A 12,192-nucleotide genomic window follows, 5' to 3' on the forward strand; every position below is an offset into this window, starting at 1 on the left:
TGGGTGGGTGGATGGATGGATAAATGGATACATGAATGGGAGGATGGATAGATGGATAGATAGATGAATGGATGGGTGGATGGATGGATAGACAGACGAATGGATGGGTGGATGGATGGATGGATGGATGGATGGGTGGGTGGGAGGATGTATGTATGTGTATGTGTGCGTGCATGCTCACACTTGAGAAACTGTTTGTGCATACCCACGTTACCCCAATCCCCCTCACTGAGCCCTGAGGACCACAGTCTAGCCCTGACCCAGAGAAGTTGATCAGCAGTCACTGAGTCAGTGGGCTTAGGGGACAGTTGGCCCCAAACTCATTTTGTGAACTTGCTCCCCCTTCTTTCCTTCCCAAGACCCAAGGGCTCACCTGGGGTGGGTGTGTGGCCTCCAATGCAGGTCAGCTTCCCTTGGGTGCAGGTGCTGTGAGAAGCATGTAGTCAGATCCCTGCTTTGCCCCAGCACCCATCTCAGACCCAGCCTCAGACGGTGAGCTCTTACCAGATGGCCCCAGCATCGTGCACAGACTCGCCACTGGGAATAGCGGAGCCTCGGTAGTAGCAGGGGCAGCTGGCCGCTGGCACACACTTGCCCGAGTCATCCAGAAAAGTTCCCTTGGCACAGATGCAGCCATCCCCGGGCACAAAGCTGATGCGGCAGGTGACGTCTTCCTCACTCAGGGAGCGACAGGTGGGCTGGCACGTTCTGACGTTATCAGAGTAGATCATCGACTTGGGGCAGGTGGTTTCTGGCTTCCCTGTAGAAACCCCAGAAAGAGGAGAATTAGGACGTTTGTGAGCAAAGAGCCCATGCTCCTCCCTGGGATCACCACAAAGCACCCCAGCCCCTGCCCCCAACCACTGGGGTCCACCCCAGGGCGTAGCCCCCTCCCCTCCTAGTCTACGGGAACCGAGCCTGTGGTGGGGTGTGTGGGGCTGGTGCCCAAGCAAGCACCTGGAAGTGGGGAGGGCAGGGTGCATAAACGGAACCCCTCTGGCAGCTAAAGGTGGGGAACATGTGCCCGAGCCCAAGGTCTCCAGTGACCGCGGCGCCGTCCACTCACCGCACACACCCTCCCTCCAGCCGTTCAGCAGCACGCCCTTGGCAGCGCATGCGCGCACGTAGGCGGACAATGCGGCACACAGACAGTCCTCACTCTTCTCGCAGTTGCACGTGTCGAACATGCAGTTCTGTGGAGCGAAAGGAAATTAGGTACCCCCAACATGAGCGACCCTACCCCAAGCTCTGGTCCTTGTGCAGGCCCTCCACCCTGCATCTTCCTTTCTGATACTCCGCCTTTCCCTTCAGGACCCTCACCCAAGTCCTTGCAGCCTCAAGCCCCCCACCCTGTCCCCGACGATAAGCGTCTGCTGCTGGTTGGAAGTGAAGATCTTGGAGCCAGCCCAGGTGCTGGGCGGGGATGGGGGGTTTCCGTGGGGGACTGGGAGGAACCCTGAGGGCTGGACAGGACCCAGCAAGTTCAGCACCCAAATAGCACCCCGCTGAGACCCCCCTGGTCAGAACTCTGAGAGTGAACCTCTCTGTCTGGTATAGGAGCAGAGGTTTGAGATGACCATGGTGAGCATGTGTGGGTGGTGGCGTTAAGTGCCCTCAAGTCAATTCCGACTCATAGCCATGCTATATGGGGTGTACAAGGAGTGGCTGGTGAGTTTGAACTGCCGACCTTGTGGTTCAAACTAACCAGTTCTTATCCTACAGCACTACATCAGGACTCCTTGTGTGGGTGGATGGATGAGTGAGTGGATGGGTGAGTGGGTGAGTGGGTATGTGGATGGATGGATGGATGGATGGATGGATGGATGGATGGATGGATGGGTGGATGGATGGATGGATGGATGGGTGGGTGGATGGATGGGTGGGTGGATGGATAAATGGATGGATGGATGGATGGATGGATGATGGATGAGTGGTAGATGAGTGGATGGATGAATGAGTGGGTGCGTGGGTGAAGACTAGGTGGAGAAATGAGTGGGTGGGAGGATGGATAGATGAATATATGGAGGGATCAGTGGATGTGGGTAGATGGAAAGATAGACAGATGGGTGAAAGCATGGGGAACAGGACGGAGGATAGGATTGGAAGGTCAAGGTCAGGTGAGGAGAGCCTCTTGGGGCAGGGACAGGTCACCTTGTCTCTCACAGCTCCCTGTGTCTCCCCACCCCCCAGTGCCTTCTCCTGTCTGTAAATGTAAGTGTGGCTTTACGGCCTGAGGTGGGGGCTCAGCCAGAGGGGAGCAGACGATGTCCCTTACTGAGTAGTAGGTGGCAGGGTTCACAGCGGCGTGGCAGCGGGCAAAGGGTCCATCAGCGTCCGTCAGCCGTGAACACCAGTACTGGGCGTACTTCTCTGTGAACACAGGGTGGTGCACATTGGGCAGTTCAGACCCACAACACTGGGCTGGCCCTTACGTGGACTAGAGGTGCAAGCACTGAAGGCTTCATACAGGGGTCAGGGGTCATCATGTCATCAAGCTTCCTACTCTCCATCCTGCCACCCCGCCCAGTCCCACATGCTGCTCCTTACAGGGAACAGACTTGTCAAACCCATGCCAACCCTGCTCTGGGACCAACAAATATTGAATCTCTTATCCCATCCAGGGCATGGACGATCAGGGTCAATGTTAGTTCAATAGGGACCTGGGACTTTGGTTTCCCCCTGAAGGTGTGGCGGCATTGTCGAGATGCCACATATAGACAGAGCTGGGACAAACTTTGTTGAGGGTGTCCAAGGGCTCCTCCCCAAGAGTGCTCCCTACTTGTGAGCAGCCACAGGAAGTGGTCTTGAATCTCAGTGTGGCTCTGTTCATTTTCTAGAACTTTCCATGTGTCTCTTTGCCTTTCTACTACCAGCCTTCCCCCTCAAGGACAGGTCCAGAATGACCAGCTGGACCCTAGTTTGGACCTTCATGGCCTTGACTGACCCATCACCAGATAGGTATGAGTGGTGATTTTGCCCTGGGACCCACAGGGAGGCAGGTGAGCAGGTGCGTACCGTTCTCCACACTGAGGGAGCAGGGGTCCTCGAAGTTGTTTTTGACATTGGGGCAGGCAGCCTGGGTCTTCCAGGTATTGAAGAAGGCAGCAGCTGTGCCCTCCACCACCCCACTTATGGTCCGGAAGTCGTCTGCCTGGACACTGTTGAAGTTTCCACAGAGACCTTGGGGTGGACAGAGGGTAGGCATGAGACCCCAGGCATCCTGGTCATTGAGGGAGCTTGGGGGCGGCGAGGTGCCTCTTACCGCAGGTTAGGCCCCGGAATGCAGGCATCAGTCTCAGGAAGACCTGCATGGTGGGAACGAGCTGAATGTCCAGCTGCAGGCCCAGGTTGGTCTGGGCGATGAGGAAGAAGGTGGAAGGCCTGAAGAGGGTGACGTTGGCTGTAGATGCAGAGGACAGAGCTTGAATGAGGGGGTTCAAGGCAGGACCCCCAGCCAGCGCAGGTCCTGAGGGCAACCCTCACCTGCAGAGATGGGCAGCTGGGTGTAGATCTGGTTCACAAACACCTCGCCGCTGGCCTTGACCACAATGACCTGAGGGAACAGCGAGGGTCAGTGGTTGAACCTGGCTCCAGTCCCCATTATCCCTGAACCTGGCCCCGTGTGGAGCTGAGAAATCTACAGAGGGGCTGGGGGACCTCTGCCTGGGGGCAGGGAGCTGGGAGGGCAGGATGAACTCCCCTGCCTTCCGGAAGTTCCTGCAGGAATCTCATTAGGAAGGAAACACACAAGCCACAGAACTGGGAAATCGACTTCGGTCTGAGGACAGTATTCAGAAGCCCCCAAATGAATGGCATTGAGAAGGGGGGCTGGGACCCTCTCTCCACCCCCCACCTCCACCCCACCCCCGGTCTGGGCACACTCACCGTCTGCCCACTGCCCAGATTCAGCGTCACGCTCTTCAAGCAGGTCTCACTGTCTGTCAGCCCACACTTGCGCAGCTCGGCCAACACGGTGAAGGTAGTGTCATCGCAGGGCTGCGGGACACAGACTCCTCAATCCCCGTCCTGCCCACCCTTGCTGCTAACTCCCATTCCAGGGCATGTCATTAACTTGGCACAGGCTAAGCAGTTAAGGGCTGGGCTGCTAACCAAAAGGTTGAAGATTTAATTCTACCTAGAGGTCCCTCACAATAAAGGTCTGGAAATCGACTTAGGAAAATCAGCCGTTGAAAACCCCTATGGAGCACAGTTCACCTCTGACACGCATGGGGTCTCCATGAGTCAGAGACAGCTCAGATATAAAAATCAAAACCAAACCCAGTGGCGTCCAGTCGATAGTGACTTACGGCAATCCTACACAGGACAACATAGAACTGTTGCTCAGTGTTCCCAAGGCTGTAAATCTACACGGGAGCACACAGCCTCGTGTTTCTTCTGAGGATCGGCAGGTGGGTTTGAATCACCCTTACAGTGTTGTTGTTGGTAAATGCTGTTGAGTCAGTTCCAACTCATAGCAACACTGTTTAGGGTTTCCAAGGAGTTGGAATCACCAACCTTGCAGTTCAAGCCAACCTTGAGACCCAGGGCTTTATCTCACAGTGTCACACCAGGATGGTGGTGGTGGTATATGCCGTGGACTAGGTTCCAACCCATAATGACCCTGCATAGGGTTTCCAAGGCTGTAAATCTTTGCAAGAGCAGAAAGAAACCTCATCTTTCTCCCACAGAATGGCTGGTAGTTTCAAACTGCTGACCTTGAGGATAGCAGCCCATATCATAACCACTAGAGCTCCACACCAGGATTGAAACAGTGAAAAGATAGTGGTTTCCCAGGAGAAGGAGGACAGTGGGCGGGTGGGGGGAGAACAGGGCATTTGTAGGGCAGGGAAACGATCCTGAGGATACTGCAGTGGTGGACACATGACATTGTGTCTTTGTCAAAAGACACAGGACCCCGTGAAACATAGGAAACTATGGCCTTGACTTCCTAACCATCTATCATATTGGCTCATGAGTTGTAACCAAGGTATCACACAAATGCAGCATGATAGATAGTAACAGGAGAGACTGTGCATGGCCATGGGAGTATGTGGACACTGTCCAGGCTTCCTGTGCAAGTTGTCTTTAAACCTCAACTTCCCTAAAAAGTAAAGTGCATTAACTTAAAAATAAGACCCCAAACAAAAGCTTAGATACAAAGAGGCCAGGGTCACCCAGACTGAGAGACCCTGCGAGGTTTGGCTCTGGGAAGGCTGGAGGGTGGCCAGAAGCCTTAGTCATTCGGCCTGGCTGGGTCATGCTGGGCTGGGTAGGCCTGGGCATGGGCACCCAGGGGTCTGGAGGTACCTTGGCCAGCAAGTAACTGCAGTCCCCATGCACCGTGTATTGCTTCTCGTCAAACGTGGTGAAGTGGGAGCCCCCCAGCACTGAGCAGGTGCCTGGACAGGGAGTTTCCTGGCAACTCCAGAGGCCTCCGGAGCAGGTGCTGGGGAAGAGAGGAGAGGCACCCTGTCGGTTCTGGCTCCTGGGAACCTTAAGTGCTGTCACCCAAAGTCCCCTGTGGGAGATGAGGGCAGGCACCCAGGATGGAGGGCAGAGCCCAGGGACCTACCAGTTGGTACAGTCGGTTGAGTAGGTGGCCCCAGGGGGGTAGGAGAGCCCATTGTACATGCAGGAGCACTGAGTTGTGGGGACACAGCCGTTCTGGTTAATGTCATCAAACACCATCCCTGAGGAAACAGACGGCATGAGCCCAGCCCCCAAAGCCCCAGAGTGGCCAGTCAGTGTCCTTGAACCCCTGAGGACTCAGGCCACACCAGCCTCCTGGCACTCAGGGTGAGTTTGTGTTTCTCGGGGACCTGTGCTGGGTCGGTGGTTGGGGCAGGGATGCTGCCTCACCTTCGGGACAGAAGCAGCCACTGACGCAATGGTCCTCACACAACTGGGCATGCTCCAGGTTGGAGCAGGTGTCGGCGCAGGGCAGGCCACACTCACGGTGTTCCATGTTGAAGGGGCACCCCTGGGCCGCTGTAACCAGGAAGATGAGGTTCATGTCATTCCCATCCCTGCCACAGGGGTGTGAGAGTGACAGGCATGCAGCGGGCAGAGGAGGGACTCACGGCACAGGTCAGGGGTCCGCCAGTCCTGGGGCACCCCGCCAGCATGCACACACTGTCTCGAGTACTCGGCGAGGGTGGGGCAGGCACAGCTGATGGGGTCGGCGTCGGTGCAGAGACAGACGTCCTGCTGGCAGGCCTCGATGTAACTTCTGGCATCCACCAAGGCATGGCAGCCGGAGAACGGCTGGCCAAGGAGCGTCTCCTGGCAGAACGCCTGGAAATGGACAGTAACCCCACTAAGTCCTGGTCCGGGGTCGACCCCCAGGGCTTACAGTCCCACCTCCCAGACTAAGACCACCACCATCTCAACCCTGTGAGACAAACACCCCAGGGTCTGTTTCAGGACATACAAGGCCAGCTGTGCAGTTCTTCTGGGGCACGGGGACAGGGTCCTGGCACTGCTCCATGGGCCCATCCAGCTTCTGCAGGTTCCCGTACTCGGTGGGGGTCAGCTTGACATCTGTAAGATGCACGATGCAGGTGCTGTGGGTGAGCCCCGGGACCTTCTCACTAGCAGGAAAGCATCAGACCGGGAACTTTGCTTTCTGCCTGCTATGCTGACAACACTTCTGAGTGACAGAATTGTGTAGTTGTGCATGGGTGTACATGCATGGAGTGTGTGTGTGCTGGGATTACGAGAGCATGCATGTGTGTGCTTGTATGACTATGTGTGCATGAGTTCATGTATGTGTACACATGTGTGCATGTATACCTGCTGGATTGTGTGTGTGTGTGTGTGTGTGTGCAGACACATGGGAGTGTTTGTGCATGATGGGGGTGAAGGAACGCACATACATGAGTGTATGTGTGCACATTTGTGTGTGAGTGTGTGCAATTGTATGCCTGCATAATGGATTGTATGTGCACAGATGTGTATGTGCATGCATGTTCTTGTGTGCATGTGTGTGTGTTGGTTGTACGCATGTGCGTATTTGTGTGTGTGCACACACGTGTGTACATCTGTGTGTACATCTGTGATTGTGTGTGCATGCTGGAAGTGCTAGTGTGTGCACATGTGTGTGTGTTTCTGTGTGAGTGTATTCATGCATGCTGGGGTGTGAGTGTTGGGACACTCATGAGTACATCTGCTTGTGCATACACACATGTGTGCCAGGATGGTGTGCGTGTTTATGTGTGTGCATATGTGTGCTGGGATTGTGGGTGTGGGTGTGCACATGCATGTTGGATTGTGTGCATGCACGTGCCACTTGTGTGTTTGCATGTGTACACACGTGTGTTGGGAGTGTTCATGTGTGCCCATGTGCCAGAATTGTGGGAGGGTGCATAGGTGCACACACACTTGGAGAACGCTGACTGAGGCCTGAAGGACAGGGAGCTTCCTTCCTTCTTCTGTGTGATGGCAAGCTGACAGAAGGAACCCTACAAAGCCTAAGCAAGGATGTAGCGTGGCCTTACTGTTAGAGAGGAACTCGTTGAAGACGGGGAGGCCGTTGAAATCCCCACACAGTCCACAGGTCTGGTTGGCATATTTGTCATCCAGCTCCAGCTGAAAGGAGAGGTGACATCAGATGCCTGCCCCCACTGTGAACACCCTGGGCTTGAGAGACAGATGGGTCTGGCAGCCCAAGATTGCCAAGGAGGAGCTAGACGCACACAGAGGAGACTTGGCCCAGGAGACCCCCACTGTGGTCCCTGTAAGCCAGAACTGCCCTGGAGGAGGCATCCTACAGGTGGACCCCAGAACCAGGGGTGCAGACCCTGGGCTCTATTAGACTCTGGACAGGGTCCTTACCCACCAGCCTTCCCCAGATGCCAGCCTCCCACCCTTACCAAGAGACTATTGTCCAGATTCCACATGAAGACCAGCCCCAGCCTGGATGACACCTTCAGGTACATGCTGTTTCGCTCAACGAGGACACCAGACTGGCTGAAGGGCAGCTGGACCCTGTGAGAGGGGCCAGATTGAGGAGCACAGCCAGGAGTGGGGGCACCGAAGACAGGGTCCCAGCAGAGGGTGAAGGGGGAGGGTCCCTACAGTCGTGTGTGTGAGCGGTCAGCACGTTGTTGGTATGTAGCACGTGGAGTCACATTCAGGACAGATGTGGGACTCATGGTCATATATGGGTGGTACACAGAACACAGACATGAAGCCCTGGTTCTGACGTCTAAGAGACAGAGGAAGGGCCCCATTTCCGGGGGCAGAGAGAGGCACCCTGGGGCCCCAGGAGGGGCAGTGGGCCAGCACCCAGGCCTGAGGGGAGGTTATGTCCACCCCATTCCTGGGGACTCCATTCCTACCCTCCCCAGAAATGGCATTCCCACCCAGGACCATCTGGGCGTTTCTGGGGCTGGACTCACAGGTGGCCGTTGACCTGGACAGAGCTCTTGGTTAACTCGAGGACCATGCCGTTGAGCTTCATGACGACCCTGCTGGGCATGGTGGCATTGGCCCCCTGGCCGTGGCGCACCTGGATGTTGAAGTCCTCGTAGGCAGCATGGCAGTTGGAAGAGAAGAGATAGTTGCAGAGGCCAGGGAAGCGGAAGATGTCCCCGTCGAAGGTCTTGTAGTGGAAGTCACCCCATGTGCTGCAGACCCGGCCATTGTGTGCGGGGTTCAGGGCTGTGGGCGAAGCAGCAGGGGGTTGCTGAAGATGGGGTACCTCAGCCTGCCTGCCCCCATTCTCACGGACAGGTTTCTGCCCCATGTGGACGCCAATGCTCAGGTGGACAAAACCCTAGGAACGACCTCATGGGAGATTTCTGGACCCTTTCTGGAGACGTATTCAGTGTCTGCCCTGAAAGGTGGCTCCCTCCCAGAGGGCTACCCTAGATACCAGGGGAAGGAAAACCCAGCAAACACTGGTTTCACCCACCTCGTACGACAGGGATAGCCTTCATCGGTGGGAAGATGGTCACCCCACCAAGTGGGTTACCTGTTGGGACAGACGTGCATGAAGACAAGCCCCCATGGTCTGGAGCACCCATTGCCCTGAGTGTCCATCACGAAAACCTTCCTGTGAGACATCTCTGTGGCATGCCATTGCCTCACTCTGTTACGCATACATGTGGACCCAGATAGAGCCGCTGAGGGGCATGGACTCAGCTCTCCATTCCCCTGGGCCATTACCTGGAGACAGCCCCAGGGCAGTCAGCCTCACCCAATTCTGGCCTGAAAGGTCTGTTTGCACGCAGAGAGCTCCCTGCGTCTGGAATCTCAAAAATGCCTGAGTCAACATCGGCGGCTCTGGACAATCTCCTGGCCACCCAGATTAAGCCTGGGTGACCCCTCCCTGGGTACCAGGTGTAGACAGCAAACTGAGGTAGGCTGTTCTGCCCTGTGGTCAGAACTCCTCCGACTGAGAGCCTCTGCCAGTCATGGAGGTACATGGTGGTCTTCATGGCCTGAAGTGTGCAGCCCCTTCCCTCCCCAAAACTGAGAAGGTAAATGTGCCCCTGAGACTTGAGCTACATGGAGGGCACAGAGAGGAGGAGCCCGGTTTGTGCAGCTGTGAGCTCAGCCATCCCGCTGGGACCTGGCCAGGCTGCATCCTCTCTCCAAGGATCCCTCCAGGGGCCGGCCTGGACATCATGGGGCCTGCATGGGGGCTGGACTGAAGGCCCTGGGCACACAGTTGCCACTGAGGGCCAGCAGTGGTGGACATGAAGGTCCTGCTCAGGGAACTCTCATGCAGGCATTGGGCCCCTTGAGAGGACAGAGAGAGTCTGAAAGGGGTGTGGACAGGCCAGCAAGAGGTTAACATGGACAGAGGGGCCACTGCAGAAGGTTGGGGTAGCATAGGGGGTGTTCCTTGGATGCAGGCTCTGTGCTGAGCTGGGGTGGGGGTGGGAATGGATACTCACCACCTGGCCCTGGCTGGACAGGAGGAAGGTCCGGGTAGTACTCAGAGCTGGATTTCGAGGCAGCGAACTGGGCATGGCCTATGGGAGAGGAGGGGCGGGGCCTGAGCTGGAGGGTGGAGGGGACGGGGTGGCTGAGGGGTGGGCAGTGGTGATGGCAGCCCCCTATGCACTGGAATATACTCAGGACTGGCCAAAGCAGCAGACAATCAAGGTCTCTGTCTTCACAGAGGAGCACATGGGTCCCCTGTGCTGATGGCTGAGCTTAGACCCTCATGAGCTTCCCCTCATCTTGGCCCCAAGGGGAACCCAGTATTTGATGGGGAGGTTCCCTCTGCCTTGACCTGTCCTCCGCATTAGGGGGTCTCCCATGCACTGGGTCCTAAGCAGACATAAGGTTGGTCACATCTTGTCAGAAGGTGGTCAGTGCTCAGAGGACACTGAGCTGGCGTGGGGTGACCTGGGGCAGTCTGGAGACCACAGGCCCCCACGAGACTCCCTGTCACCCTCACAATGTGGGAATCTTTCAGCAAGGCTGAGCGCCCACCAGGAGCCCATCAAGGCCCAGGCAGGGAGTGAGCTGTGATGGGGGGTTTCGGGGGGATCCAAGGAGTGGGATGGGACAGGACCATAAGGATGAGACCTTGATGGCCAAAGTTGCCACTGGACCGTCAAGCCAGGCACTACAGATCAGACAGCGGGCAGGGATGGGCAGGGGTGGGCAGGGACGGGCAGGGGATTTAGGACACCTAGCCCCTGCCTTCCCAACACAGAGCGCCTGTCAGTATCTCAAGCCCCACAGCCCCAATCTCTCCCTGGCCCATAAAGAACCAGCTGAGCCCACAAGCAGAGGTTGCGTGACCCCTCATGGCCCCAATCAGGGTGAAACGCACCTGGACCTGCAAGGGTGGACAGTGGGAGCCATACCTGTGTGTTGGGTGCAGGCCAGGGCGAGAGCCAGGGCCCAGAGCGGGGCCAGCCTCCTCCGCTGGCGCTGGCGGACAACCATGGTGTGAATGAGGGGAGAGTCCCCAGGGACGGCAGTGAGGAGGAGATGAGACCTGCAGGAGTCTTTTGTAGCCCTGGGGTTGGCTCTGCCCAGAGCTCCACGTGAGTGGGTGGGGCGGAGCCTGTGGCTCCCCCTCACCCAGGTAAACAGTGGGCTCTCCCTGAGGCAGGCAGGGGATGGGCGGGTCTGTCAGGGTGGGGCCCCGTTTGCTGAAGGCCCCCAAAGTCCTGGTCCTAGGGCATCCTCCTCTTGTACCCCACCCTTGAACTTGCCTGGGAAACTCTCTGGACCTACAGGCTGACCCTTGAGTCAGGGGCCTGAAGAAAACATCGGACCCTGGACACGTGTGGTCAGCATGCTGAAGGCCCCTGCCCCGGAAGGCAATAGGCAGCTGGTGGGTCAGCTCCGTCCACCTTGTCCTGTGGCTGAGAGGCAGGAGGCATGAGTGTCCACATGGGCAGCCCCCACTCAGGAAAGCACATTGTGTGATGAATGATGTCACCTCAGATGAGGGATGGGCAAGCAATGGGATGCCCTCATCTGGGCAGCCAAGGACCCTAAGACTGGACCCAGCTGTCCCTCCCAGTGCCCACACACCCTGACCGAGCTTGGCAGCTCTACAGCCCAGAGGCTGAGCCAGTCCTGGGGATACAAAAGGCTCGTGCAGACTGGGTCCCCTCCTTATGGCTGGCCCTGACTGTTCAGCAAAGGGCTTACACTCGGGGCCTTTGGGGGCTATTCCCTGTTAGGAGTCCTTTCTCCGACTGTAGGGTTGTCCCTTCCTCCCTGCACCTCACACAGGATGGGATGGGGAGTCAAGGGGACAAGGAATGAATGAACGAACAAGTGGTCATGGAGGAGGGTCAGTGAACGCAGCAGCACTGTCCAGCAGTGCTGGGGTGTCCTGCCTGGTCCCCAGGTGTCCCGCCAGCTTCTAGACTGGTTTCTCCAGCCATCTAGGGACAGATGATGCACAGGTGCCATATTCAGTGTGGATATGTGATGTGTGGGGAGAGGAGGGCCAGCCCATGTTCAGTCTAGATCAGATCACTGGCCGGTCTACACCATGGCCCCTGACCCCTCTGAGTCAGTGACCAGCCCTTTGAGAAGGGCACACCCTGCATGTCTATGTGAGGTGGAACCTGAGTCACAGTCACGGGACCCACCGTCCCTCCTCAGTGCGTATTCCAAGAGATGTTACTGTCAGCCTAGGCGGAGGGTCCTTGTGAATCTTCAACACTGGCCTCCAGACTGACTGAGTGGTCTAAAAAAATCCGGTGCAGG

The 12,192-nt window shown here is 56.9% G+C and overlaps 1 protein-coding gene across 1 annotated transcript in view; it reads right to left on the minus strand.

Annotated features, from left to right (window-relative positions):
- The window catches only part of MUC5AC (mucin 5AC, oligomeric mucus/gel-forming), a 28,165-nt gene extending 17,257 nt beyond the window's left edge, over positions 1-10,908 (minus strand). The window contains exons 1-19 of the mRNA XM_006876997.1: positions 10,827-10,908; positions 9,903-9,980; positions 8,915-8,974; positions 8,400-8,661; positions 7,872-7,986; positions 7,497-7,587; positions 6,431-6,540; positions 6,081-6,294; positions 5,860-5,988; positions 5,573-5,690; positions 5,308-5,446; positions 3,886-3,996; positions 3,484-3,553; positions 3,263-3,400; positions 3,016-3,180; positions 2,276-2,370; positions 1,067-1,193; positions 505-760; positions 374-426 (exon numbers count right to left, since the gene is read on the minus strand). Coding sequence (XP_006877059.1) covers positions 374-426; positions 505-760; positions 1,067-1,193; positions 2,276-2,370; positions 3,016-3,180; positions 3,263-3,400; positions 3,484-3,553; positions 3,886-3,996; positions 5,308-5,446; positions 5,573-5,690; positions 5,860-5,988; positions 6,081-6,294; positions 6,431-6,540; positions 7,497-7,587; positions 7,872-7,986; positions 8,400-8,661; positions 8,915-8,974; positions 9,903-9,980; positions 10,827-10,908 — 2,413 coding nt within the window. The remainder of the gene's footprint in view (positions 1-373; positions 427-504; positions 761-1,066; positions 1,194-2,275; positions 2,371-3,015; positions 3,181-3,262; positions 3,401-3,483; positions 3,554-3,885; positions 3,997-5,307; positions 5,447-5,572; positions 5,691-5,859; positions 5,989-6,080; positions 6,295-6,430; positions 6,541-7,496; positions 7,588-7,871; positions 7,987-8,399; positions 8,662-8,914; positions 8,975-9,902; positions 9,981-10,826) is intronic.
- Between the last annotated feature and the right edge of the window lie 1,284 nt (positions 10,909-12,192).

This window comes from Chrysochloris asiatica, unplaced genomic scaffold, assembly GCF_000296735.1.
Source record: "Chrysochloris asiatica unplaced genomic scaffold, ChrAsi1.0 scaffold00439, whole genome shotgun sequence".
Taxonomy (NCBI): Eukaryota; Metazoa; Chordata; class Mammalia; order Afrosoricida; family Chrysochloridae; genus Chrysochloris; species Chrysochloris asiatica.